The sequence below is a fragment of the Erinaceus europaeus genome, chromosome 8 (assembly GCF_950295315.1).
Source record: "Erinaceus europaeus chromosome 8, mEriEur2.1, whole genome shotgun sequence".
NCBI classification, from domain to species: Eukaryota; Metazoa; Chordata; class Mammalia; order Eulipotyphla; family Erinaceidae; genus Erinaceus; species Erinaceus europaeus.
Genome location: NC_080169.1, coordinates 112,400,239 through 112,426,067, shown reverse-complemented (window position 1 = coordinate 112,426,067; position 25,829 = coordinate 112,400,239). Strand labels below are relative to the sequence as shown.

Sequence of the window (25,829 nt, the reverse complement as noted above, 5' to 3'; positions counted from 1 at the left end):
ACAACAACGACATCATCAACAACAACAATAACTACAACAACAAAGCAACAAGGGCAACAAAAGGGAATAAATAAATAAATAAATATTAAAAAAATTATTTGGGAGTCGGGCGGTAAAGCGCACGAGGCGCGAAGCACAAGGACCAGCCTAAGGATCCTGGTTGGAGCCCCCCCCCCCCCCCTTCACAGGCGGTGAAGCAGGTCTGCAGGTGTCTGTCTTTCTCTCCTCCTCCCTGTCTTCCCCTCCTCTCTCCATTTCTCTCTGTCCTAGCCAACAATGACGACATCAATAACAACGATAATAACTACAACAACAATGAAAAAACAACAAGGCCAGCCAAAGGGAAACTAAATAAATACATATAAAAACTTATTGATTGATTTATTGTTGGATAGAGACAGAGAGAAATTGAGAGGGGGAACGGGAGACAGAAAGGGAGAGAGACAGAGAGAGACACCTGCAGCCCTGCCTCACCACTCATGAAGCTTTCCCCCTGCAGGTGGGAACCGGGGGCTTGAACCCGGGTTCTTGTGCGCAGTAGTGTGCCCGCGCTTAACCAGGTGCGCCACCGCCTGACCCCATTCTCTCCCCTTCTAAGTCACCTTAGTAACACCTGTCACTACTTCCACATGTCCTTCCTTTCCCCCTCTTCTCTCTCCAGGTCCTGATGGAGTCGGGAGTTCAGAGCCCCTGGTCATCTCCCCCTATGATTCCTCACCCTCTGCAAGTATGGAGCAAAATTCTTTTTTGGGTGCAGAAGGTGGGAGGTCTGGACAAGGGCGTTGGCAGGTGGATCCACGCCCCCCGGGTCTGTGCTAAACAGTTTTTATACTTTTGTTTTATCTACTTGGACGCCAGCACCACTCAGCTCTGGCATATGCAGTGCAGGGGTCTCCTGCCACGCAAGTTCTGTGGACTCCAGCAGAGCTACCTCCCGGGCCCCATGCATTTCTGCTTTTCTTTCTTATTGTTGTTATTACTAGCGGATCCAGTCTTCGTGCGGCGTTAGCAGCGCCCCTCTCGCGGGTGCCGGGTGCCTGACTTCATCGCGCTGACAGCTGAGCCCTTATCGGCCCGGCGGGAACCGGTGGGTCGCCGGCCAAGCTGGCACGGCCCCCGGGACCCCCAGCCGCTGGAGGGGGCCGAGGCGGCGCGCAGGGCCCGGGACACCTCGGCGAGGCGCTAACTTCCAGGCTCCCCTCCGCCCAGAACGGGCGCCGCTTCCTCGAGCTCAGGAACTCCCCGAGCCGCCGGCGGCTCCGAGACTCCCGCCGCCGGTTCCTCCTCCTCTCCCGGAGCCGCGCTCGGCGCTGTCGCCCGTGTCCTCAGAGCGCCTCCGCCTCCCCCGCCCCCGCGAGCCCTTCAGCGACGGGAGCGAGGCGCGCGCGGCCGCGGCGGGACGACGTGTGCGAGACGGCCGGGCCCGCGCGAGCGCCGCCGGAAGGAGCCTGGCTGGGGGGGCCGGGGTGGGGAGAGCACTCGCGGGACGTGCGCGCGATGTGCGCGCGATGTGCGCGCGATGTGCGCGCGATGTGCGCGCGATGTGCGCGCGATGTGCGCGCGATGTGCGCGCGCCGCCACTCTCCCCCTGCTCTCCCCCGCCCCCCGCCCCCCATCCCCCGCCCCCCGCGCGCGCGCACTGAGGCGCTGCCGCCGCCGCCGCTGCCGCCGCCGCCGCCGCCGCCGCCGCCGCCGCCGCCGCGGCTGCTGCTCCGGCTGCTGCGGGAGGCGGCGCTGCCAGGCGGCTGGCTCGCTCCAGTCGGCGGGCGCAGCAGCAGCGAGCGAGCGTGTGTGTGTGTGTGTGTGTGTTTTAAAGATGGCCGGAGCGGCGGCGGCGGTGGCCGCGGGAGCAGCAGCCGGGGCCGCCGCGGCCGCCGTGTCGGTGGCGGCCCCGGGCCGGGCCTCGGCGCCCCCGCCGCCCCCGCCGGTGTACTGTGTGTGCCGCCAGCCGTACGACGTGAGCCGCTTCATGATCGAGTGCGACGTGTGCAAGGACTGGTTCCACGGCAGGTAAACAGAGCCCCCGGCCCCGCGCCCGCCGCCCGGCCGCCTCAGCCCGCCCGGCCCGCGCCGAGCCCCGGCCCCGGGCGGCGGACACGCGGGACGCCGGCGGTCGCGGGGGCCGGGCGGCCGGCGGACAGTCGCCACAGCGCCCGGGAACAAAGGGGGCCGGCCGCGAAGTTGGCTGAGGGACCGGGCCGGGGAGGCGGCCGGAGCAGCAGCAGCGCCGCGGGGCTCCCGGGCCGGACTCTCGGGCCGCCCAGCCGCCCTGTCGGCGGGCGGGGGCTCCCCTCCGCGGCCCGGCCCGGCCCGGCTGGTCCTCAAACTTCGCGGGGACGGGGAACCCGGGCCCGGGGCGCGGGGACGGGGGCGGGGGCTCCGCCGGGTGCCCGGAGCAACAGATGAGGCGCTCCCCGGGACTTCTCCGACGCCTGTCGGAAGTTGGGGCGCGGGTCCCCCAGACACCCCCGTCCCGGGACGCAGCGGATGGCGTGGGCAGCGGGGACGGCGCCCGGTCGCCGGTTTCCCCCCTGCGACGGTCGCGGTGCAAACTTTCCCGGGAGTGTCGGGCCCGGGGCCCCCTCGGGGGGCAGTGACAGCGCGGGGGGCTCGGGGTGCGGGGCCCGGCCAACTTTCCGTGCCCGCGGGCGGGCGGCGGGGACCCGGGGACGCGGGGGCCGCTTGACGTCCCGGGAGCCCCCCTCCGCTCCGCCCCGCCTCGCCCCGCCCCGCCCCGCCCCGCCCCGCCACCGGCTCGTGTGTTTTGTAATCAAAGTGTGAGGCTCCCCAAGGGCGGCGCCGCAGCCTCTTGACTCCGGCGTGGGAGGGATCCGCAGGCATTTAAACAAAGAAACTAGTTGGGGCCGGGCTCCCCAAGTCCTTATTTGGGTGTCGTGGCCGAGCCTGCGGCCACCCCAGGGTGAGGCAGGTCCCTCCCGCCTCAGCCCCCTCCTGCCGCGGGCCGCCTTGCGGGGTCGGGACGGGAGCCTGCGCTGGGGCGCCGGCCGATCTGGGGACCGAGATTGTCGGAAGTGTCCTTTGATTGACAGCAGGACATTTAAATACCCCCCCCCCCCATTTCACAGCCGCTCACACGACCAGGCCAGATGCCTCAGTCTCCCTCTGCTGGCCCCGCCGAGAAAGCCGCCTGCACCCAGCTGCCGCCGGCCGTCGCGCCCCGCTTTCAGGTGGCTTGGCGGTGACAGCTGCAGCGGCTGCCGGCCCTGGCCCTGCCCTTGCCCCTGCCCCTGCCCCGGTGCCACTCTGTCCTCTACTGGCCGGGCCCTGCTTGGGGGCTGGGCTACGGCCCTGCCGCACACACCGCCGGCCAGTTGTACAAAGTTGCTATTTCTCTTTTCTTTATTATCCCCCCCCCTTTAATTACTCCAGTACCGAGGTCTTACTGTAGTTTTTGAGTCTCCGGAGAGCGGATATGTGAAGACAACCAAATCTTGCCAGTCTCGTCTCAGTTCTCTGTTCCCAGCTACCTGGAGTCTAAGTGACTGTGCCCAAGTCTAGGCTACCCTACATCAAACCCACACGTTGGTGATTTTGCAAACCCTTGCTCTCCCTTTCCCTTCCTGCCTCTCTCCCTACCTTCCTTCCTTCCTTTTTTTTTTTTTTCTTCACTCTCTCAGTTACATAAGAGATGTGTTCCCTTGTGTAGTGAGAAGGTGTGGTAGACTAGAGCTTTATTCTTGCTTCTTCTGACGTGATTTCACATCCAGAGAAGCGCCACCCCCCGCTGGCGGTGGATCTTTTAGTGTCCACGTATGGGTTTGTCAGTAGAAGCTGAGAGAAAAATAGGACAATAAAAGGACTTTCAGTCAGGACCACAGCAAGCTGTGCTCCGCTTCTCACACCTTGTGTCACTTCCTAAAGTGGAAGTGACTGAGTTGTGTTGTTGTTTTTAAATCAGCAGTTCTAGAGAATTGGAAGTGGCTCGTAAGTGGAAAGTTAGGCAAGCAGTGAAAGCAGGGAGAGTCCCACACCTCCGGGTGCTCTTAGTGCATGGCTGGATGGCTGGTGACTTGGGGGCTGTCTGCGTCCCGGCCGGCCGGTATACTCCGATGTTTGCTGTCCCATGACATGAGAGAGTAGCCTTCCCCCTCTTCATGAAATGTGTCTGCGTTAACTATTAAGCCAGTGTCCTTGCTGACCCTGCCTGCCTGCCTGTCTGCCTGCCTGCCTGGGAACCCTGTGCTCAGCTCCTGTGGTCTGGCTGGGCCATCTTGAGGGAGGATAGTTTGTTTGTTTGTTTTTCCAAGGAGTCAGTGGTTTTGGGGTTCCCTGTGCCTGGAATTCTAAAATGTTTCGAGCCTGCTGTGTCCTGATGGGGAGGAAAGGCCTGTGCGGGGTCAGGGGGTGATGGAAGCAACTTAGTCCCGGCTCAAGGAGCTGAGCTGGGAGGGCATCCCTGGTGTTTGGGAATTCCCACCCATCAGTGATCGAGAGGCCAGAGAGCTTGTGCCAGGGCGGGAGATGTAATTGATACCTTGGGGGCTGTGAGAGGTTGCCAAAGGATGCTCGAAGCAAAGCTCCTCCCAGCTGCGAGATGGGACTCCTCCTCCAGCTGAGTCCTTGGTGGAAGGTGACAGTGGAGTTTTCCTGACTGTCACCACCCCCCCCCCCCCATGACTCTTCTAGTGCTCTTCCATTGTCCCATGCAAAATGAACCCTTATCTTCACTCATTGGAATTCAGTGTCTTCTGTCTTCCTGTCTGGATATTTGTCTTTGCAGTCACATTTTTTTTTTTTTTCCTGACTGACAAAATAAGAGAAAAATTTAGAAAGCAAGAGTGTGTATGAATGTCTTGCAGAAACTACTGTTTTAGCATACATCTTTTAAAAATAGAATCGGAATTCATTCTCTGCATCCTGCTATTAACTCACTGCTTCCATTAATGGGTATTTTTTCTACCTCTCTGATGTTCTTTGAAAACACTGTCAGTGGTTGATTAGTGTCTCATTTCATCGAAATGCCATGTAGAAGCCACCCCCTCTTACTTACCTTACCTCCGTTTCCTTGTTATTTCCTAGTGATGGACTGTCGACACCCCTTTAAACCAACCATTGTGAGAGCCTCCGTTACTTCCTTAGAACAAGACACATGAGTTAGTCCACGTAAAACACTTAGAAGAGGATCTGGCACATGGAAGTACTCAGTAAGAAGTTTTCTTGAGGCAGAATTATTAGTCACAGGGTACAGATATTTTTAGGCTTCTCGTGCCTCTTGCCAGATTGTCCTCCAGAAAGGTTATTCCAGTTTGTGCTCCCAGGCCCCCAAAGCCTCACTCATCAGAGTATTATTAGCTACCCTGTTCCCCAACCCTGTGTCCCCCCAGACCAACCCAGCCAGACAAAAAACTTGGCCAGTCTGCAGGCAGGTAAATATTTCCACCAAAAGACACGCCTAAAACCATTCACGGCAGTAGTGTTCCTGCTGTTGCCCGCTGTCACGACCGAAATGTGGCTGATTGTGTGGTATGGTTAGGAACCGGGAAGCTCTTCGGCGCTGGCAGAGAACACGGGGCAGGGCAGGCGGGGAGGCTCCTGGGCATGGAACCCACACTGTCTGCCTCTGAAGTTCAAGTACAGGCAGGACTGGCTGTCAGACATCAGCCGGGCGTGGCCTTGTGGGTGGATTGTCCGGGGCAGCTTCCGAGGTGCCCACATACATGCCTGAGTGTAGACAGACTGACGGAGCTGCCTGTTTAAAGTGTGCTTCAGTCACTTCAGACTTCACAGAGTGACGTACTTTCCCATGTAGCCGGTCTCTTGACATCTGTCTCTTGTTGCCTTTGGTGTGCTATGTCATTGGGTATGATGCTGGCTGTGGCCTGGAGTCCCCCATACTCAGTTGTGAATCCAGACAAGTCTTTGCTCTTGTGACACTCTGGCTGGGGCAGGAGCTCTGCAGATAGATAAGTGTGCTGAGAGCATGCTGTGTGCAGCAAGAAATAGTGGTGGTGGGGGAGAGCTAGCTGGGGCATTGGGGGCAGAGCTGTGGTGGGCCTGCCAGGAGGCATCACAGCAAATATAGCTTAGCTTGTGCTCAGTGAGTGGGCTCACAGACCCCTCTGCTTAGCCTTTTTTACCTACTTGCAGAAACTCCGAGCACCTGTGATTTCACTGCTCCCAGTAGGCTTTTTAAAATACCTTTTAATTTCAGAGTGGAGAGACACCACAGCACGACTCCCCTGTCCTGGTGCTGGGGGCCGGAACCTAGGTCCTCTCACATGCCAAAGCTGTCCTCTGGGCCTGACTTAACCTTTAAAATGCTCGCTTTGGCTGTCAATGGAAGCTGGAAGATGGGAGCGAGGCAAAGGTAGTATTCCTGTTCCGCTGCAGTAAGAAGACTGTGACGATAATCTAGGTGAGAGGCCAGGTGCGGCACACCAGGTTGAGCACGCACATTACAGTGCACGAGGACCCAGGTTCAAACCCCTGGTCCCCTCACAAGTTGTGCAACAGTGCTGCAGGTATCTTTCTTTCTCTCCCTCTCTATCACCCCTCCCATCTCAATTCCTCTCTGTCTCTATTCAAAATAAGGCAGTGTTTAAAAAATAATTTAGGTGAGAGTCTTGCGTTCAAATTGTTTCCTGAGGCTCAGGTGAATGAAGAACTTAGTTTATGGAGACGGGAATTTTATTTGGGAGGCTAGAAGATAGCTCCCATGGCAGAGTGCACACGACACCACACACAGGGACCTGGGTTCAGGCCCCCGTGGCCAGCACATAGGTGCACCATGCCAGGGGGAAGCTTTACGAGCAGTGGAGCAGTGCGGTGGTGTCTCACCTCCTTTTGTCTCTGTCTCTTGGTCTCTCCTACTGGGTAGACATTTTTTTATAAAAGAGGCCATCCAGAGCTGTGGGACTGTACAGGTGCAAACCCCCAATGAAAAACCGTGGCGTCTGTGAAGAGGAGGCTCTCTAGAACAATGGATGGGTAGGAGCTTCTTAGGCTTTTCCTCTAGCAGCCCGGATTTGTTGGGACACCAGATGCTTATACCAAGTGCTGGGCGTCTCTCTAATTGCCTTTGCTGTGTTAATTAGCTCGTCTGACCTCATAGTCTTGCTGGACAAGTACTCTTCTTACCCCATTGGGTAGTGAGGGATCTGAGCATCAGAGACATAAGTGACTCTCTGGGCTCTAGCCAATCACAGAACCAACACTGGACCCCGCTGGGTTAACCCCAGGCTTCCCTTTTCAGCTGGGCAGTGGAGGGTCCCTCTCCTTCCCTTACTCTGTCCTGGGGTGCAGCTTCCTGGGCCTAAACAGAACTGCTCCTGGGACTTGACTGTAAACTTTGTACTGTTGTTTTTGTCCTTTAAGACCAAAATGGCTTTATTTTTATCAGAGAGACAGACACCAGAACTCTTCTGGGTGAGCTAAGTTCAGCTGCACAGCTCTGCCTTATGATGGTGTTGGGGATTGAACCTGGGGCCTCAGGCATGCAAGTTCTGAGCCATTTTTCTCCGGGTTGTCTGTTTTTATGTTGTTTATTCAGATTACTATCCTCAGATCTATCTATATGTTGACAGTGTTACTAACTGCCTTGGGACCAGTACTTACACAGTATTTATTTGAAAAGTTTGATAATTTCACTCTGCTTTCATCCTTGCTATGATGGACATCTTACTGAAATGACTTTAATTAGGGATGGGAATTATTTTTAAAATCAGTTTTATGAACATTTCCCCTTAATGATGAAGTCTGAGTGTTTTAGCATTAAGTTTACTGGTGAGTATGTATTTTCCCATAAGAGAACAAAAAGCCATTTATGGTTGTTATGGCGTGAAACTTTATCTCAGGAGGTTGTGAGTATTCTCTGCATGTGCTTCACGCATGAGGCTTCTATGGTCCGGCCCTCATGTGCTGCTGAGAGCAACTGTGCAAGGGGCCTTAGCTTAGGCTGTGGAGGCCCTGGCTTACTGTGCTCTCTGCACTTGTTTGAAGCCATCGACTTGGGGCAGGTTTCTGTGTGGTAGGTTCTTAGTGTCCCAAGGTATGAACTTGAGTCTACTGAACATCAAGAAGAGGGCTGCCTTTATGCTGGATGATCTAGAGTAGGAACAGACAGGCCTAGAGGGAGCGACGCTGAAGCCAGCTCTGTGCGTTTGCACTGCGTGAACTCCAACACTGCACGCACGCGCAGCCTTTCAGCACCGGTCTGGCCGCTGGTACCAGACTTCTGGCTCTTTGGGAAGTTCCTTTCATTATATTCCCCGCTGGATTGCCTGCTTATTTTTCCATTAGCAGCATCAGTACTATGCTTCCTCCCTGAATCACAGGGGAAGCAGTGGTGAGTTGTGTGACTTGCACACACATCTGTGTGAGCTCTTGATCCTTGTATTGGAGGAATGGCTTTTGGAAGCGAGGCTCTGGCATTCCGTGGGCTCATGCTGCCTGGCCTTCTCAGTGGGCAGGACTTGCACAAGCAGACATCTCTCTTCTCTGGCTGTGCATATTGAAAGCTGTTAGATGTGCCTGATAGCTTTCATTCGGGTCTGCCACACTCCAGAGTTCATTATAATACCCACCCCTTGTTTTGGCCAACGGTGAAGCAGCTCACATTGTCTTCAGCAGAGCTGGGGTTCAGTCCTAATGTGTATACATCAAGTAGCTTGCACTGTCCGTACACATTGGCTAGGTAGATGTTCCCATTTGTATGCAGTTACTTTTCTCTCTTAACCCGATGCTCTCTAGTCAGATTGTCGTTTCCAGAGTTAACTGAGGTGAGCTTTTGCCCCGTTCTAGTGCACCTTGTCACTCACTCACTGTACAGTGAGGCTTATTTGTCACGGTCTCTGTTTCTGCTGTACTTTGGATTCGTCCTACATCCTGGTTTCTTTTCCCTGTTGGCTGATATTTCCAGTATGTAGAACCTCACTGTGGTTCTAAGAAGTCAGTTACATGAAAAGCAATGCTCTGCAGGGTCATGCCCTCTTCATTCCTTCAGTGTTTCCACCCCTCCTACAGTCTACAGTAAGACGTCTCTGTAGTTACTGGCTTAACCTTTCCAGGGGGGTTTTCTTGTCTGTTTCCAACAAAGGAGCAGGTGAATGAATGTTCACAGGGTAGCATATGACACTGCCCCATTTCACTTAACAACATTAAGTCAGTTTATGTGGCTTTCTGTGTCCTTTTACTAACAGCTCCTCTGTGTGAGTGTGCCCTGCTACTCACCCATCCTCTTGGGCCTGGGCATGTAGATTGTTTACAGTACTTTGTAACCATAAACAGTGATAATAGTGGCTAACCCTGGGTGTATGTATTTCCAGACTGTTGGAGGTATGTCTTCAGATCAACTGAGAGAAGTGGAAGCATTTAGTTAAAAGCTAAGTGCATATGCTGTTTTGTTAGATTTACCAGAATCCCCTCAAGGATAGTTGGGCAAGTTGGAATCTACAGCAGCCATGTTTGAAAGTACCTGTTTCCTAAATTCTTGCCATTGCGTGTTGTTATATTTTTAATCAGTATGGTCTTCTTCTTTTAATCTTCATTTCTCTAATTATAAATAAGATTGAACAGTTTTTCCTATATTTGAAGATCATTTCCTTCTCTTTTTGTGTGTGGGAAGTATAATTGGTTTATTTGTGTCTTTTTCTGCTTCTGTCAGGTTTTTGGTCCTTTGAGCCTTAGTTTTCAGGGCTCGTTATGTTTTACATTAGTACATATACAAACATTTTTTTGCCGCCAGGATTATCTATGGGGCTTGGCGCCAGCACAACAAATCCACTGCTCCTGGTGGCCATTTTTCCTTCCTTCCTTCCTTCCTTTCTTTCTTTTTCTTTTTTTTTTGCTTTTAGGAGGCCGTTTTTGTTGCCATTGTTATCATTACTGTTATTGCTTCCGTTGTTGCTGGATAGGACAGAGAGAAATCGAGAGAGGAGGGGAAGACAAATTGGGGGACCTGCTTCACTGCTTGTGAAGTGACTCCCCTGCAGGTGGGGAGCTGGGGGCTCGAACTGGGATCCTTGCGCTGGTCCTTGCACTTCATGCCACGTGCACTTAACCTGCTGTGCTACTCCCCCCTCCCTTTCTATTTTTCATTCGGTGAAACTGAGAGAAATTGAGAGAGGATGGTGAGATAGAGGGAGAGAAAGAAAGACATCTGCAGACCTGCTTCACCACTTGAGAAGCAGACCCCCAACTAGTGGGGAGGGTTGATTCAAACCCAGGTCTTTGTGCTTAGTAATGTGTGTGCTTAACCAGATAGACTACCACCCAGCCCCATATACAGATATTTCATCCCAGTTTTTATTTTTTTTGGTTTTGTGTGGTGATTTTTTTTTTTTTTTGCCATGAAAATGAAAGAATATATGTTTGTGTTGTCATAATTTCCAAATTTTTCTTGGTTTTGGTGTTGGAGTAATAATTACTAAGGCTCTTTCCCAGGGCTAAGGAGGATTTTACATTTGTTTTCTTTAATTATTTGTGAGGTTCAGTTTTTTAGGTTTTTTAGAAATAATTTACTTTGAACTTATTCTTGCATATGGTATGAGATGGAGTAGAGTTGTGATTCATTTCTCTCCTCAAATAATCTACTTAGTTGCCCCTGTATTTTTTTTTATAATTTAAAAAAAATTTTAAAAATATTTATTTGTTCCCTTTTGTTGCCCTTGTTTTATTGTTGTAGTTATTACTGTTGTTGTTATTGATGTTGTCATTGTTGGATAGGACAGAGAGAAATGGAGAGAGAAGGGGAAGACAGAGAGGGGGAGAGAAAGACAGACACCTGCAGACCTGCCTCACTGCCTTTGAAACAACTCCCCTGCAGGTGGGGAGCCGGGGGCTTGAACTGGGATCCTTAGGCTGGTCCTTGTGCTTTGCGCCACCTGCGCTTAACCCGCTGTGCTACCGCTCGACTTCCGTTCCTGCAATTTTTTTCTTTGCTTTATTTTACAAAATTACATGTCAACAGGGGTTTAAATCACAACATTCCCACCACCAGAGTGTTCCTGCACTTTTTAAACTTGATATTTGCCCAGTCATTTGAGATGATATCTTTGTCATAAGCTGAAGTTCTGGTCCACCTGCTCTGTATCTCTGTTTGGTTCCACTGACCTGTTTATGTTCCAGCAACATGCTGTTATGGAAGCTTTTTACAGTGTGATTTAAAATCTGGGTCTTGTAAGGCTATTCCCAGCCTTGTAGCTGTTTGTTTTCAATATTTTTCTGTATATTGTTCCAGATTTGTTTTCCCCATATGAATTTGCATCTGATTTTAGCAAATTAATGAACTTGTCTAATGTTATTAAAAAGCTTACTGATATGCTACTGGGCTTGCATTACATTTATACATGATCCTAGAGAGAACTGACTTTTTTTTTTTTAAAAAAAAAACATTTATTTATTAACACCAGAGAGAGAAAGAGAGGAGCCAGAGCATCACTCTGGCACATGTAATGCCAGGGCTTAAATTCAAGACCTCATATTCAGAGTCCAACATTTATTTATTTAAATTTTTTTATATTTATTTTCCCTTTTGTTTCTCTTGTTTTCCTTTTATTTTTGTAGTTATTATTGTTATTGATGTCGTCATTGTTAGGACAGAGAGAAATGGAGAGAGGAGGGGAAGACAGAGACGGGGAGGGAAAGATAGACACCTGTAGACCTGCTTCACTGCTCTTGAAGTAACTCCTTTGCAGGTGGGGAGCCGGGGGCTCGAACTGGGATCCTTCAGATTCTTCAACCCGTCCTTGGCGCTTCGTGTGCTTAACCCGCTGTGCTACCGCCTGACTCCCTATTTATTTATGTTTTTGAGTCCCAACATTTTATCCACTGTACCACCTCCTAGTCTGTGAGAACTGACTTTTTATTGTTATCTTTAAAACTGCTCTAGACTGACTTTTTCATTTAGAAAGGGACAGAGAGAAATGGAAATAACCACAGCACTAAAATTTCCTAGCTTGTGCCCATGGCATAGCAGCACAGTGTCTAAGTGAGCTATTCTCCAGGCCTGAGAACTGATATTTTTATAATGCGGATTCACTATTCAAGAACAGGGGTGTCTCCTTAAGTCTACTTTGTGTCTTTTAGATACATTAAATTTTTTCCTTTATGTAGATTTTATAGGGTGTTACATTTATTCATAATTTTTTTGTTATTGTTGTAAATGGGAGCATTTGCTTTCTAATTGTTAAGTATACAGTACCTGATCGTCTTCCTTTTTTTTTTTTTTTTTGCCTCCAGGGTTGTCCCTGGGCCTCAGTGCCCACACTACGAATCCACTGCTCCTGGAGGCCATTTTTTCCATTTTTGTTGTTGTTGGATAGTACAGAGAGAAATTGAGAGGAGGGGAGATAGACAGGGGGAAAGACACATGCAGACCTACTTCACTGTCTGTGATGTGACCCCCCTGCAGGTGGGGAGCCAGGGGCTAGAATCAGGATCCTTACACTGGTCCTTATGCTTCACTACCGCCCATCCCCCAGTACCTGATCTTCTAATGTTACTTTTAAGTCTTGCTGAAGGAAGATCTTTCATGACTTCCTGAAAGAACTGTTTGGCTGAGCTGGATTGCCAGTTCAGTAGAGCTCCTTATCATAGGCAAATAGAGCTACCTTTACTGCCCCTCCTAGACTTACGCTGCTGAGTGATCTAATTACACAGCTTACACAACCAGTGTGTTGCTTAGTGAAGGAGATAGGGGTATCCTTGCATTGTTTCTGATTGTACTGAAAATGCCTCTAATGCTTCCTCATTAAATAAGGCTTTAGCCCTAATTTACCTAGGAGAGGGAGAGGGGGAGAGAGGGAGAGAGAGAGGGCGCTTGACTGCTCAGCTTTTGCTATTTGGTGGTGCCCTGGCTCCAACCTGGGGCCTCTCACATGCAAGTCCTTATGGGCTACTGTTACACACTCTTCCTGCCCCAAAATGAATGTTGAATTTTGTTGAAGAAGACTTCCTTTTTTTAAACCAGAGCACTGCTCAGCTCTGGCTAATGGTGATATGAGGATTGAACCTGAGACCTTGGAGCCTCAGGCATGAATGAGAGTCTCTTTGCCTAACCATTATGCTGTCTACCCCCACCCTTGAAGAAGACTTCTTCAGCATCTACATAAAAACCAACTCCCACCCCCAATACCTGTAATATATAACCTTTTTTTGTAGTGACACTTTTAGTTTTTATTAAGATTTTACTTATTTCTTCATGCGAAAAATAGGAGAGAGAGAAAGAACCAGACATCACTCTGGTACACATGCTGCCAGGGATTGAAGTCAAGATCTCAAGCTTGAGAGTTCCAGACCACAGTATATAACTTTTTTTTTCTTTGCCTCCAGGGTTATTGCAGGGCTCAGTGCCTGCACTGAGTCCACTGCTCCTGGAGGCCATTTATTTTTCCTTTTTGTTGCCCTTGTTGTTGTTATTGCATAGGGTAGAGAGAAATTGAGAGAAGAGGGGAAGACAGAGAGGGGGAGAGAAAGACACCTGCAGATCTGCTTCACTGCTTGTGAAGTGACCTCCTTGCAGGTAGGGAGCTGGGGTCTCCAACCCGGATCCTTACACCTGTCCTTGCAGTTTGCACCATGTGCGCTTAACCCGACGCACTACCACCCAAGCCCCCTTCCTTTTTAATTGCACTTTATTCTTTAGCTACTGTGAAGAATAACCTCATGGAAAAATACTTGTGTTCATGTTGGGTATTTACGTTGCCCTCTGAGAATGCTTTATACCTAAATTAAAAGAAAAAAATCTTTAAGTAAAAAAAAAAAATTCTGGCCTTGGTAGATTTTAGTATCAAACAAAATAGACTCCTATCAGTGACTTAGAGAAACAGACACTAAGCAAGTAAATGAATATACTCAAGCTCTCTCTAAAGTATTAACGGCCCAGAAATTTCTCTAGTGTGACGTTTTCTAAACCTATATTTTGTGAACTCTGTGAGTGTAAGGTATTCAGGGAATACCTTTCTTTTAATTTGTCCTTTAAAAAGAAGTGGTTGCCTGCCTTTTGCAGTGGATTAGTTTGGGAGTCTTGAGTGTATAGCTTACATGGTTGGCCAGTGGAAATGTTCCCAAGGCTCGCTTAACAGACCAGCAGGGTTTGTCACTGAGCTGAAGTTGTCATTCTAGCACCATGGTATTTGTGACTTTAAGTTTAATCTTGGTTTTAAGAGAAAGTTGCAGTTAACCATGTAGACTGGACTGCGTTAGGTACTTGAGGTAACCTTCACCCCACTCCAGTGATGGTCTTGTTGCCTTGTGCTGCATGATATTGGGAAGCAGATTTGTGACGTGTTGTTCTCGCTGTGGATCTTTCAGCATATGTATCGGTCAGAGGAAACTACAATACCTTCTTCACCACAAAACAGTAACTGAATTCCGTAATGTCACCAGTTAAGTGTCCGGAGTAGCAGCTGTCTCTTCAGTGTCATCGTTTTGTACTGTTTATTTCGACTCAAGATCTAAGCGAGGAGGCCACAGGTGGGCTTCAGTTGGTATGTCTTCATCTGTTTTAGGGATTTTTTTCCTGGCTGGCGGGTAGACATGTGGCAATGCCTGGAGACACGCTTTCTCAGGAAGGGGCTGTTTTGCTGACCTGCGGAGGTACAAAGTGGGATCCTGCTGAACTCCTGCACAGAAAGGAGAGATCTGGTCAGTGGCGCTGCTGGGGAAGCCTGGTTTAGACAGCTTCTCACTGCTCCCTTTCCCCTGCAATTTACTGGTCACAGAAAGGCCTTGCTTACCCTGTAAAGTTAATGAAATTGTTTTCCTCTCTGTGGATTTTGCTTCTTACATACTGACAGTATCTTTGAACATTATCCTCTCTTTCCTGGCCATTGCCAGTTTGGTCTAGAGAAACCTGCTCAGGTGCAGGTTTTCTTCCCCAAGAAACATTCAGTAAGTGGGTGATCTTCTGTCAGGAGACCTTCTGTCTGCTTGCTTCTTTTTGTCACGTTAGCTGCCACTGATGAATGCCAACAGCTGTTCATTCATTCATTTGGTGATTACAGAACGATGAAGTTTGAATTATTTTTTTTTCTTCATATGTTTTCTGGGATACTTCCATATAGAGAAAATTTTCTTTATTTCTTTCTGTGGACCCCTGTGTATAGAGAGGCAGAATTAAATGCTTGCTTTGGGTGGGGGCGGGGCTGGCTTAATAGCATAATGGTTATGCAAACTGACTCTCATGCCTGAGGCTCCAAGATCCCGGGTTCAATCCCCCTGCACCACCATTAGCCAGAGCTGAGCAGTGCTCTGGTTAAAAAAAAAAAAAAAATTGGGCTTATTAGCATCCTCTATAATCATTTAAAAGGTAAATTTTAGTGTAAACTAGCCATTAACTTTAGCAGTAGAGAGAAGTAAAAGGACATTAAAAGAATTCTTGTCTCCTTTGACCATATAACCTGCAATTTAAAAAAAAAATGATAAAAATGTAAGCAATAGAAAGATTCAAACAATGGCAAGTGAAAGTCTCTCAGCTCCTTCCCAAAGGCTTCTTACCCCAGCGATTAAGCCCACCAACCGTGGTTTCCATCTAGAAGTGAGGGGCCGTGGTCCCAGGGGAGGTGTGCGTCGTTCTGTAACTTGCTTGTTTTCATGCTTTGAATTCTCTTGGAGGTCTAGGAGGTCTTTTCCTATCAGCATATGCATACATGTCTTTCTCTTCTTTTTAATGGCGGCATTAAACTCTATTCTCTGGAGTTAATGCCATTTGCCTGGTTCTCTGTTGATGATCTCTTTCTCTTTTGATACTTAATGCTGTAGTATATATTATTTATTTATTTATTAATATTTTATTTATTTATTCCCTTTTGTTTCCCTTGTTGTTTTATTGTTGTAGTTGGACAGGACAGAGAGAAATGGAGAGAGGAGGGAAAGGCAGGGGGAGAGAAAGATAGACACCTGCAGACCTGCTTCACCCTGTAGGTGGGGAGCCAGGGGCTTGACCCAGGATCCTTGTGCCGGTCCTTGTGCTTTGTGCCACGTGCAGTTAACTGGCTGCACTACCGCCCGACTCCCTGTAGTATGTATTTTTGTGTGTCTTTATTCTGGAAAAGCATTTGGGCATCTATAAGAAGTTCCTAGCATTATATGTTTTGAAATTGTTTTTATCTGCCAATTAAAAAAAATTAAGTCAGGAAGCATACAGAACACTGATACTGAAATGTAATGTTGATCTTAAGTTTACTAACTGTAAAACTGAAGATAGTTATTTGCTGGGGCTGTAGGATATATTTATTTAGTGATCCTCATACGTCAAAAACCAGTGTTAGAGAGATTAGTAACATAACCGGTTTGTATTTTATTGGGAGGGGCAGTCAAACACTTTTAGAATGTTTTGTGAGCTTCTCTTGTAATTGAGAATTGACATTTTCTTTGAATACAAAACACAGGATTTTTGAACACCTGATACCCCCAATTATCAGTTAGCAGTTTGGCACATGCATGTGTGTTATGTGTCAGAGCTGTTGTCAAATGAGTGCTCACTGTAATCTCACAGGAAGTTGAGAGATGCAGTTCCTTGTGGGCCTGGTGGACACCTCAGTGTCCATAGAGAGGAAAGGGACAGTGCTGCCCAGCTTCCTGGAGGCCTGGTGCTCCCCATAACCCAGGAGTCCTGTAGATGGCTTTTCATTTATTGAGATATATACATATATATGTATATTTCAATTTTTAAAATTTGCCTGCAGGGTTATCGCTGGGGCTCAGTGCCTGTACTATGTATGAATCCACTGCTCCTGGAGGCTGATTTTTCCCATTTTTGTTGCCCTTGTTGGATAGGACAAAGAGAAATGGAGAGAGGAGGGGAAGACAGAGAGGGGGAGAGAAAGACACCTGCAGACCTTGCTTCACTGCTTGTGAAGCGACTCCCCCTGCAGGTGGCGACCCGGGGCCTGGAACTGGGATCCTAATGTGGGTCCTTGCACTTCCTGCCACGTGCACTTAACCTGCTGCGTTACCCTGCCCCCATATATATATATATATATTTAAAAATATATGTATTTATTTTTTAAAGCTCTTTTAAAGATTTTTATTATCTTTATTGTTAATTTATTGGATAGAGATAGCCAGAAATTGAGAGGGGAGGGGGAGATGGAGAGGGAGAGAGACAGAAAGCAGCCTTGCTTTACCCCTGCAGGTGGGGACCAGGGACTTGAACCTGGGTCCTTGCTCACTGTAACATGTGCTCAACCAGGTGTGCCACCAAACGGCCCTTAATTTATTGATATTTTTTGCTGTCACCACCTGTAGCATTGTTCTACTGCTTGTGAAGTTCACTCCTCCCCTCCGCCCCCCGGGGGCACAGAAGGCTTGAACTCATGTCTTTGGGCCCTTGTACAAGGTAATAGGCACTCTACAGGTGTGGCACCTCCCCTTCCCCCCATATTTTAAAAGCCCGTGTGGACAAAGTCAGAACACCAACAAGGATGACATTCTAGGTGATCCAGTGAGTGAGCAGAGGGGCATTCTTTGCCAGCAGCCACCATGGGGGGCTGTGGTTAGAGAACCCCCCCTGCCGGCCCACCTGTCACCTGCTGTAACCCTGCATTCAGGCTGGTTACTGCTGTGTGTGGGGGTGGGATGGGGGGGAGGGGGCTTGGCGGGAGAGCTCTGGAACAGAGGGGTCTTAGTCTTTTGACTTAATTGAACTTGTAGCAAATCTGGTTCACCTTCCTCGTTTACACTGAAGTAGAAATACTTTAAAAAATTTTTATTTATTTTCCCTTTTGTTCTTTTTTTTTTTTAATTTTTTTATTTCTTAAAAGAAAACATTGACTAAACCATAGGATAAGAGGACTACAACTTCACACAATTCCCACCACCAGAATTCTGTATCTCATACCCTCCCCTGATAGCTTTCCTATTCTCTGTCCCTCTGGGAGTATGGACCCGAGGTCACCGTGGGATGCAGAAGGTTGAAGGTCTGGCTTCTGTAATTGCTTCGCCACTGAACATGGGCGTTGACAGGTGGATCCATACTCCCAGCCTGTGTCTCTTTTTCCCTAGTAGGGTGGGGCTCTGGGGAAGCGGAGCTCCAGCACACATTGGTGGGGTCGTCTGTCCAGGGAAGTCTGGTCAGCATCATGCTAGCATCAGGAACCTGGTGGTTGACAAGAGAGTTAACATACAGAGCCAAACAAATTGTTGACCCATCATGGACCTAAAGGTTGGAATAGTGCAGATGAAGAGTTGGGGGTTCTTCATTTTGTAGATAGCTAGTAGGCATATTTTAGTCATATTCTAAAGGGCCTGTGGTTGCCCTTGTTTTTTTTTTTTAATTGTTATTATTATTGATGTCATTGTTGGATGGGACAGAGAAATGGAGTCAGACAGAGAGGGGGAGAGAAAAATACCTGCAGTCCTCCTGCTTCACTGCCTGTGAATCGACTCCCTGCAGGTGGGGATGGGGGGCACATGCGCTTAACCCTCTGCTCTACCACCCTTCATTCCTTTATTAAGGCTCACTTTTCTGAGGGAGTTCCTTGCTTCTTGAGTCCTGTTCCTTTTTTTTTTTTTTTTTTTTTTTTTGCTAGCTTGGCTTTGTTTTCTACGGATCAAAGGATCGCCATTTCCATTTCCTTAGACCCCCCTCTGATTCAGGGCCTTCTCTCGCCAAGGCCCTTAGGCCTCCCCACACCCCCCCTGCCATCCTAAGGCCTGCGAGCATCCAGGCCCAGCCCAGTGTCCCTCGCTTTTCTCTAGCGCTTCCCTCCCCACTCCTCCCCTCCCCCTGGGCCTGTGGGTGGGGCCAGAGCTTGGCGGGTCGCCCCTAGCCCCTGGGAGCCCCGACGTGAGGGCTTTCACGCAGCCCCGTCCTTCAGGCTCACCTTGAAGGGCCTGCCCCTTTCTTCAGGAATCCAGCCACTTAACCCTGGCTGTCCCAGGGGGCTTAGTCCTAGCCTCCCGCCCCCCTCCACTGCCTCAGGAGTCATCCACTGGCAGCTCTGGCTCTGAGAGCTTCTTTTGTTTCCTTAGACCAGACAGAGGCAGACAGTGGTTCACGCTTCTTAGGGCTTTCAAATCCTGTGTTCTTAGGACACGGCAGACTTTTTCTCCTTTCTGTTTTATTTATTTTTTTCTCTCTACCACATCAGTGATTTTTTTTTTTTTTAATTCCAACACTACATAATGTTGATCTGTCAGATCTGCGTAAAACTTGAAATATTTATTTCTGGAAAAAAAAACTTAATTTTTTAAGAAGATGTTTTAACATAACTTAAAATGGATTTAAAAAAGGGCATGTCCCACGTAGAGGTATCTCTTAAATCCCATGTTTGTACCACTCACACATTTTAATGTTTTGTGAAAAAAATATTTGTATTAAGACAGTCTTCCTTGTAAAAAAATGTGGAGGAAAGCTTGGAGACAGGTGATGCAGTTGCTGAAAGGATGGTAAGGGTGGCAGAAGAACACTGGGCTAATGGTGGAACCAGCTGCCCTGGCCTTCCGTTCCCCTGCATGTGGCAGAAGCCAGTGCTGAGGGCCAGACCCTGCACTCCAGCTATCTCTTGGTGGCCTCAGGCCCCTGACTTCTGCCTAGTTTAAATTGGGTACCCAGAGTGACCACTTACCATCCAGGCAGTTCCTCTGATCAGGTGGCATGAAAACTAACTCCTCAGGTGAGCCACCTCCCTGGCAGGCTTTGAGCCAGCATCTGTTCCTGCAGATGTGCCCAGCTGTACTTTAATGACCCATGGTGACCTTGAGCTAGATCATAACAGTTAACTGGAAGGTCTGTACATACCCACTGGAAATAAAGGATCACCAGATGATTAAAAGTAGTGTATCTCTTGTCATAATAGCTTACATTATTTATTTATTTATTACTGCCACCAGGATTATCACTGGGGCTCGACGACTGCACTACAGACCACCATTCCCATTGGCCATTTTTTCCTTCTTTTCTATTTTACTTGATAGGACAGAGACAAATTGAGAGGACATAGATAGGGAGAGAGGCAGAGAGACACTTGCAGACCTGCTCCACCTCACGTGAAGTGGCCCCCAGCCCCCGCAGGTGGGCAGCAAGGGCTTGAGTTTAGGTATTTGACCATCCTAATATGTGTACTCAGCTGGGAGCCCCACTTTCTGGCCCCCAGTATGTAGTCTTGAAATAAAGGAGGGGAATTGGGCGGTAGCGCAGTGGGTTAAGTGCAGGTGACGCAAAGCTCAAGGACCTGCGTAAGGATCTCAGTTTGAGCCCCACCCCCCCAGCTCCCCACCTGCAGGGGAGTCTCTTCACAAGTGGTGAAGCAGGTCTGCAGGTGTCTATCTTTCTCTCCTCCCTCTGCCTCTCCATTTCTGTCTGTCCTATCCAACAACAACGACATCAATAAGAACAACAATAATAACTACAACAATAAAACAAGGGCAACAAAAGGGAATAAATAAATAAATAAATATTAAAAAATCTTGAAAGAAAGGAGATGCTTATCTTTAGAACTTTGATCTAGTCACTGTTTCTTCTTTTATTTTCTTTCTTTTTTTTTTCCTAGTCACCTTTTTCGAAGTGCTTACATTACAGGTTTTACAAGCAACCACTTACATGTGAGCCAAAGTTTGCTTTGGTATGTTGAGATCTATTTTCAGGCTTGGGAAATTTCTGGAAATGCCATTTCAGACAGAAACAGAAAGTACTAGGTGTATCAGATCCTATCTCCTTTCATCATTTCAAGGGCAAGGCTCCAGCAGGTACCCCTCCCCCATCCTCTTTTCTCATTAGTGTGAAAATAGTATGTAACCTTCTTAAAAACATCTCCTTTGACCTGACATTTCCCCTTGAGCTACAGCGCCATTTCTTTGCTCCCTTATAGCAAAACCCATCAAGAGAATTGTCCATGGTGCTATCTCCCACCTCCCCCACCTCCCTTCCTAGCAGGCGCCCATTCTCTCTGCACCCTGCCCACTCAGCTTCCAGCACAGCCACTGAAGAGGCTGGCTGGCTCCTGGAAGCCCCTCCCTCTGCTGCTCTCCTCCTGATCCTCTGGACTCTCCAGTCCTTCTTTCAGGGGGTCTTTTACCTCCCTGACCCCAGGACTTGCAGCCACACCATATGTGAACAATTCCTAGAAGCTGATCTCTATGGACTCCTCCCTCACCTGGTCACTCATGTTGAATATGCAGTGGCCAACTGAGTACCACCCCCTGGAGCCCCAGCTTGGGGTCTGGGCCCTCTCCCAGGCTGCCTTCACTTCTGCTGGCTTCTCCATGGCAGCAGGGGCAGTTCCTTCAAGGCATCGTGGGAGCCCCCATCGCTTTTCTCTCATAATCTGCAGACTCTTGTGGGCCTTTCTTCCCTACACCTCCCTGGAGTGAAGAGGACCACTGTGGCAGCCTCCTGGCTAGTCTCCTTCCTCCTACTGTGCAGAGGCGTGTGTGTGTGTGTGTGTGTGTGTGTGTGTGTGTTTGGGGGAGTATGTTATTTTGTCTGATTTACTGTTTTTTATGCAGTTTTTAAAAAATATTTGTTTATTTCCTTTTTGTTGCCCTTGCTTTTATTGTTGTTGTAGTTATTATCATGGTTGATGTTGTTGTTGTTGGATAGGACAGAGAGAAATGGAGAGAGGAGGGGAAGACAAAGAGGGAGAGAGATAGACACCTGCAGACCTGCTTCACTGCCTTGCACTTTGCGCCACATGCGCTTAACCCGCTGCACTACCCTACCGCCCGACTCCCCAGTTTTTTTTTTTAACCAGAGAATGAGCCTAGAGCCTTGCACATGTGCTCTGCCTCCGTGGTCCTGTTTGTTCTGTATAGTTTTAGAGAGGGCCATGGGGGAGCAAGAAGAGAGGGAGGTGAGGGGTGGATGGAGAGAGAGGTACTGAAGCACCCTGCAGCTTCCCTGAAGATCCCTGAGGCCGTCTGTTCACGTTCTTCCACATGGTGTGAGGGATCGAACCCCACCCCCTGCGCCCTCTCCAAACCTTTGCCCCCATCCCCATTAGGATTTTAAAATAAGCCAGATCAGGGGATTCTTCTGCTGAACCCCTCCAAAGAATCCCATCCCACCGAGGGAAAAGCATCCCTGAAGCCCAGAGGCCTCTGGCGGCCCTTCCTTCTCTGTGGGCTTGGTGTCCTGCCCCCAGCACCCCGCTCCAGCCTCCTGTTTCCTGGCTAGGCCAGGCTCTCTCCACCTCTGCTCAGAGCGCTTGTCCTCACTGTCTCCTCTTCACGGCAGCCTCCCCACTGCTCTGATGCCTGCTGAATTAGAGCTTCCCTTGCCTCCTGCACCCCTCCCCCTTGGCACTTGGTGCCCCAGTAAAATGCCAGCTTTAAACATTCAGGTCAGGCTTTGAACGTGCAAGCATGAGGTCCCTAGTTCACTCTCCAGCCCTGCATATGCCAGAGTGCTTCTCTGGCCTTCTCATCTCTTTCTGCAGTTTCTCTCTCTCTCTGTCTCTCAAACAAATACAGGTGCCTGAGCCATAGAAGGCACCTGTTTTCACAGCAGGGCGTTTGCCTCCTGAGGAGGGATGGCAGGAGGTGTGGAGGCTGAGTCTTGCCCTGTGCTTGCTAGGCTGAGGCTTTCACCTCTCACCTCTGCTAGCTGGCTCTTCCTGACCTGCTCTCTGCTGCCCAATTCTTTGTTCCCCTCCCTCATTCTCCGAGCAGGCCTCCCGGCCCCCAGCAGAGACAGAAAAGGAGTTTCTTCTTGGGGAAATGTCTAGGAATCCCCTGATCCGCATTCTTACTTTGGTTTCTTCCTCCATTTAAAATTAGCCTTTGCAGTGAACTGTGGACCTTCCCTGAGATTCCTGAAAGCCCTGCACCCATCTTCCCTTCTGCTCCCAGCCGCCCACCTCCCCTGAGGCTCACCATAGCAGGGTCTGTCCTGCCTGGTCAGCCACAGCCATCACAGGCAGGGCCGGAGGTGCCAGAATCCCTGTCTCTGCACAGTGTGTTGTCTGAACTGTTTTCCCCTCGTGCATGAATCATTTGTGAATTTCCTTGTCACTTCACAGTGTTTTCTTTCATCTCTGTTCAGGAATTAGACATTGCATGTTAGTTATTAGTGACTGTTACTTGTTTCTGTACTTGACCTCTACATGGGTACACACCTTCAGAGTCACTCTGCTGTGTGTCTGCTATGTCTGCTTGTTCAGTATTTGTCCATTGAGGATGGAGGAGGAGTCAACAGTGAGGAGGGAACCTGCATCTACACAGACTGAGCAAGCACACAGGCACATTGGTTCCACTCGTCTAGACTTTTACACTTGCAGCTGACTCTGTGGGAGTCCACTTATATAACCCCCGGCCTTCTGTGCCTGTTTTACTCCCCTCCTTTTGTCACTTTATTGGGGGGGAAAATAATGATTTACAAGGTAGACATTGTCACATGAGCCTCTCTCCACCATTGTGCAGAGGCCCATCGCAGTGCCTTCTCAGCCCCCTCCTGCCCCACCTCTGGTCTCAAGTCCCCCCCCTTGGCTCTGCTGCAATAAGCCACAGCTAGTCTTCACTCGCAGGTGGAACTTAGGAAGCAGGGAACAAGAAAATACAGGGTGAAACTCCATCTCTGTCCCTGGAATATTGAGAGCCCTGGAGACAAAGCCTGTCTCTGGGAAAATCTAGCCACTTGCCCTGGAAGCTGGCTGGGTAAGCTGGGGAGTGCAGCCTCTGGGCTAGCTTCAGCCTGGCCTCTGAGGGAGGGGATGAGGGGGCAAGGGTTAGGTCTCTAACTCCCTCTTCCCTTGGAGAGGACCACACCAGTGTAGATTGGTTTCCAGATGTGTCTCTTTCGAGATCAGCAAGTGAACACAGCAGCCATCTAGGAAACAGGATCTGAACTGTGCTCATATCTGCACTTGGAGTTGAATTGTGGTTTGGGGTCTGCTTCTGGGAGATTCCAGTCTGAGCTGGTAGAGAGCCAGGACTACATGGTGTTGAAAGAGAGAAAGAGAGAATTTGAAGGTAGAGTTCAGGTCCTGTTTCCTACATGGCAGATGCGTTTGTGTGTGAGGGCCTGTGTAATTAGTGCGTTCACTTGCTGATCTCTATGGGAACGCAGCTCCCAACTGGAATGTGAAAGCTCCTTGCTTAACCTCCTGGACTTAATTTCTGGTTCTGCTTTCTTAGAAAAGATGTCTTGCCTTGACATTTGTGTAAATCTGGTTTTAATTTAAAGCTGTTTGTTGCCATTGCTTTATTCCATTTGAATATCTTTTTTTTTTTTTTTTTTTTTTTTTCTGGTAGGAGCATTCCATAGAAGTAAGTAACCTGGGGTCCGGGTGGTGGCACACCTGGTTAAGCACACCAGTTACCATCTGTAAGAACCCAGGTTTGAGCCCCTGCTCCCCACCTGCAAAGGGTGAAGCTTCACAAGTGGTGAAGCTGGTCCGCAGGTGTCTCTCTGTCTCTCTCCCTCTCTACCTCTCCCTTCCCTTTCAATTTCTGTCCATTAAGTAAAGATAATTTAAAAATTTTAAAAAGTAACCTGTAGCATGAGGACAGTTGCAAAGAAATATTAATGCTTCACAGATTTAAGGAGCATACACACCACACCAATCACCATCACCAGCAGCAGCAGAGAAGTGATATGGCCTACTGAGAAGACATTTTTCTGTAACTGTGGATTCTACTTGTGACATGTAGCAGTGTCTTTAGAAATATTACTCAGGAGATACAATTCTTGGTATGTCAACTATTTGTCAAAGGATTTTGAAGCTGGGGAGACAGCCTGATGCTCTGAGGTCTGGGTTCAATCCCTGGCACCACCATAAGTCAGAGCTGAGCTGTGCTCTCGTCTTTTCTCTCTCTGCACCTTTCTTTCTGTATCTCTCTGACGTTAAAATAAATGACATATTGAAACAGCTCTTCCTTCTGCTCTTCTAGTAGAACTCTGTTGTATAAAGGCTGGTGAGTCAGCACCGTGGGCCTTCACTGTTTTCTGTGCCATGTGGGCTGTTGGTCTGCTTGTACACAGCTGCTCCAGCGGGCAGTTCGTGACAGTATTCCAACCTGCCCCCTTTTTCCTGGGTTTTCTTACCTACATTCACCACCCTCCACTGCTGCTTCTAACTTCTTGTTTTCTTCACTAGGGAAAGGCTTCAGATTTTTCTGGAGATAAAGACAGTAGATTTTAAACAGGTGGCCCTGGGCAGGACTGAAGTCAAGCTGAGAAGGGGGACTTGAGACAGTTATCAACTACTAAGTGCATGTGGCGGCGCAGACTGGGAGTTTCGAAGTCAGGGTGCTCGTGATACTTCTAGGGATTGGCTATTTTTGACAAACTTGTTGGTTCTTTAGGGTAAGGGTACTCATTCTTTTTAAAAAAATATTTTGTATGGCCATGGGTAGATAGAAAATGGTTACACAAAGAGACACATGCCTGAGGCTCTGAAGTCCCAGGTTCAATCCCCTGAAACACCATAAGCCAGAACTGAGCAGTGTTCTGGTTAAACATAAATAAATAAAATATATATTTATTATTGGACAGAGACAGAATATGAGAGGGGAGGAGACACCAGCAGCCCTGATTTACTACTTACTAAGCTTTCCCCCTGCAAGTGGCAAACCAGGGGCTCGAACCTGGTTCCTTGAACACTCTAATGTGTGCTTAACCAAGTGTGCCACCGCCTCGCCCCTGGGGTACTCACTCTTTAGACTCAAGCTTAGAAACTATCCTATAGAGTGTCGGGCGGTAGTGCAGCGGGTTAAGCGCAGGTGGCGCAAAGCGCAAGGACCAGAATAAAGATCCAGGTTCAAGCCCCTGGCTCCCCACCTGCAGGGCAGTTGCTTCACAAGCAGCGAGGCAGATATGCAGGTGTCTTTCTCTCCCCCTCCCTGTCTTCCCCATCTCTCTCCATTTCTCTCTCCTATCCAACAACAATGACATCAGTAACAACGACAATAATAATTACAACAATGAAAAG

General features: G+C 49.0%; 1 protein-coding gene across 1 annotated transcript in view; it reads left to right on the top strand.

Moving 5' to 3' along the window:
* Positions 1-1,668: 1,668 nt before the first annotated feature.
* KDM7A (lysine demethylase 7A) overlaps positions 1,669-25,829 on the top strand; it is an 89,707-nt gene continuing 65,546 nt past the window's right edge. The window contains exon 1 of the mRNA XM_060196685.1: positions 1,669-2,010. Within this exon, the coding sequence (XP_060052668.1) occupies positions 1,817-2,010 (194 nt within the window). The 5' untranslated portion in view covers positions 1,669-1,816. The remainder of the gene's footprint in view (positions 2,011-25,829) is intronic.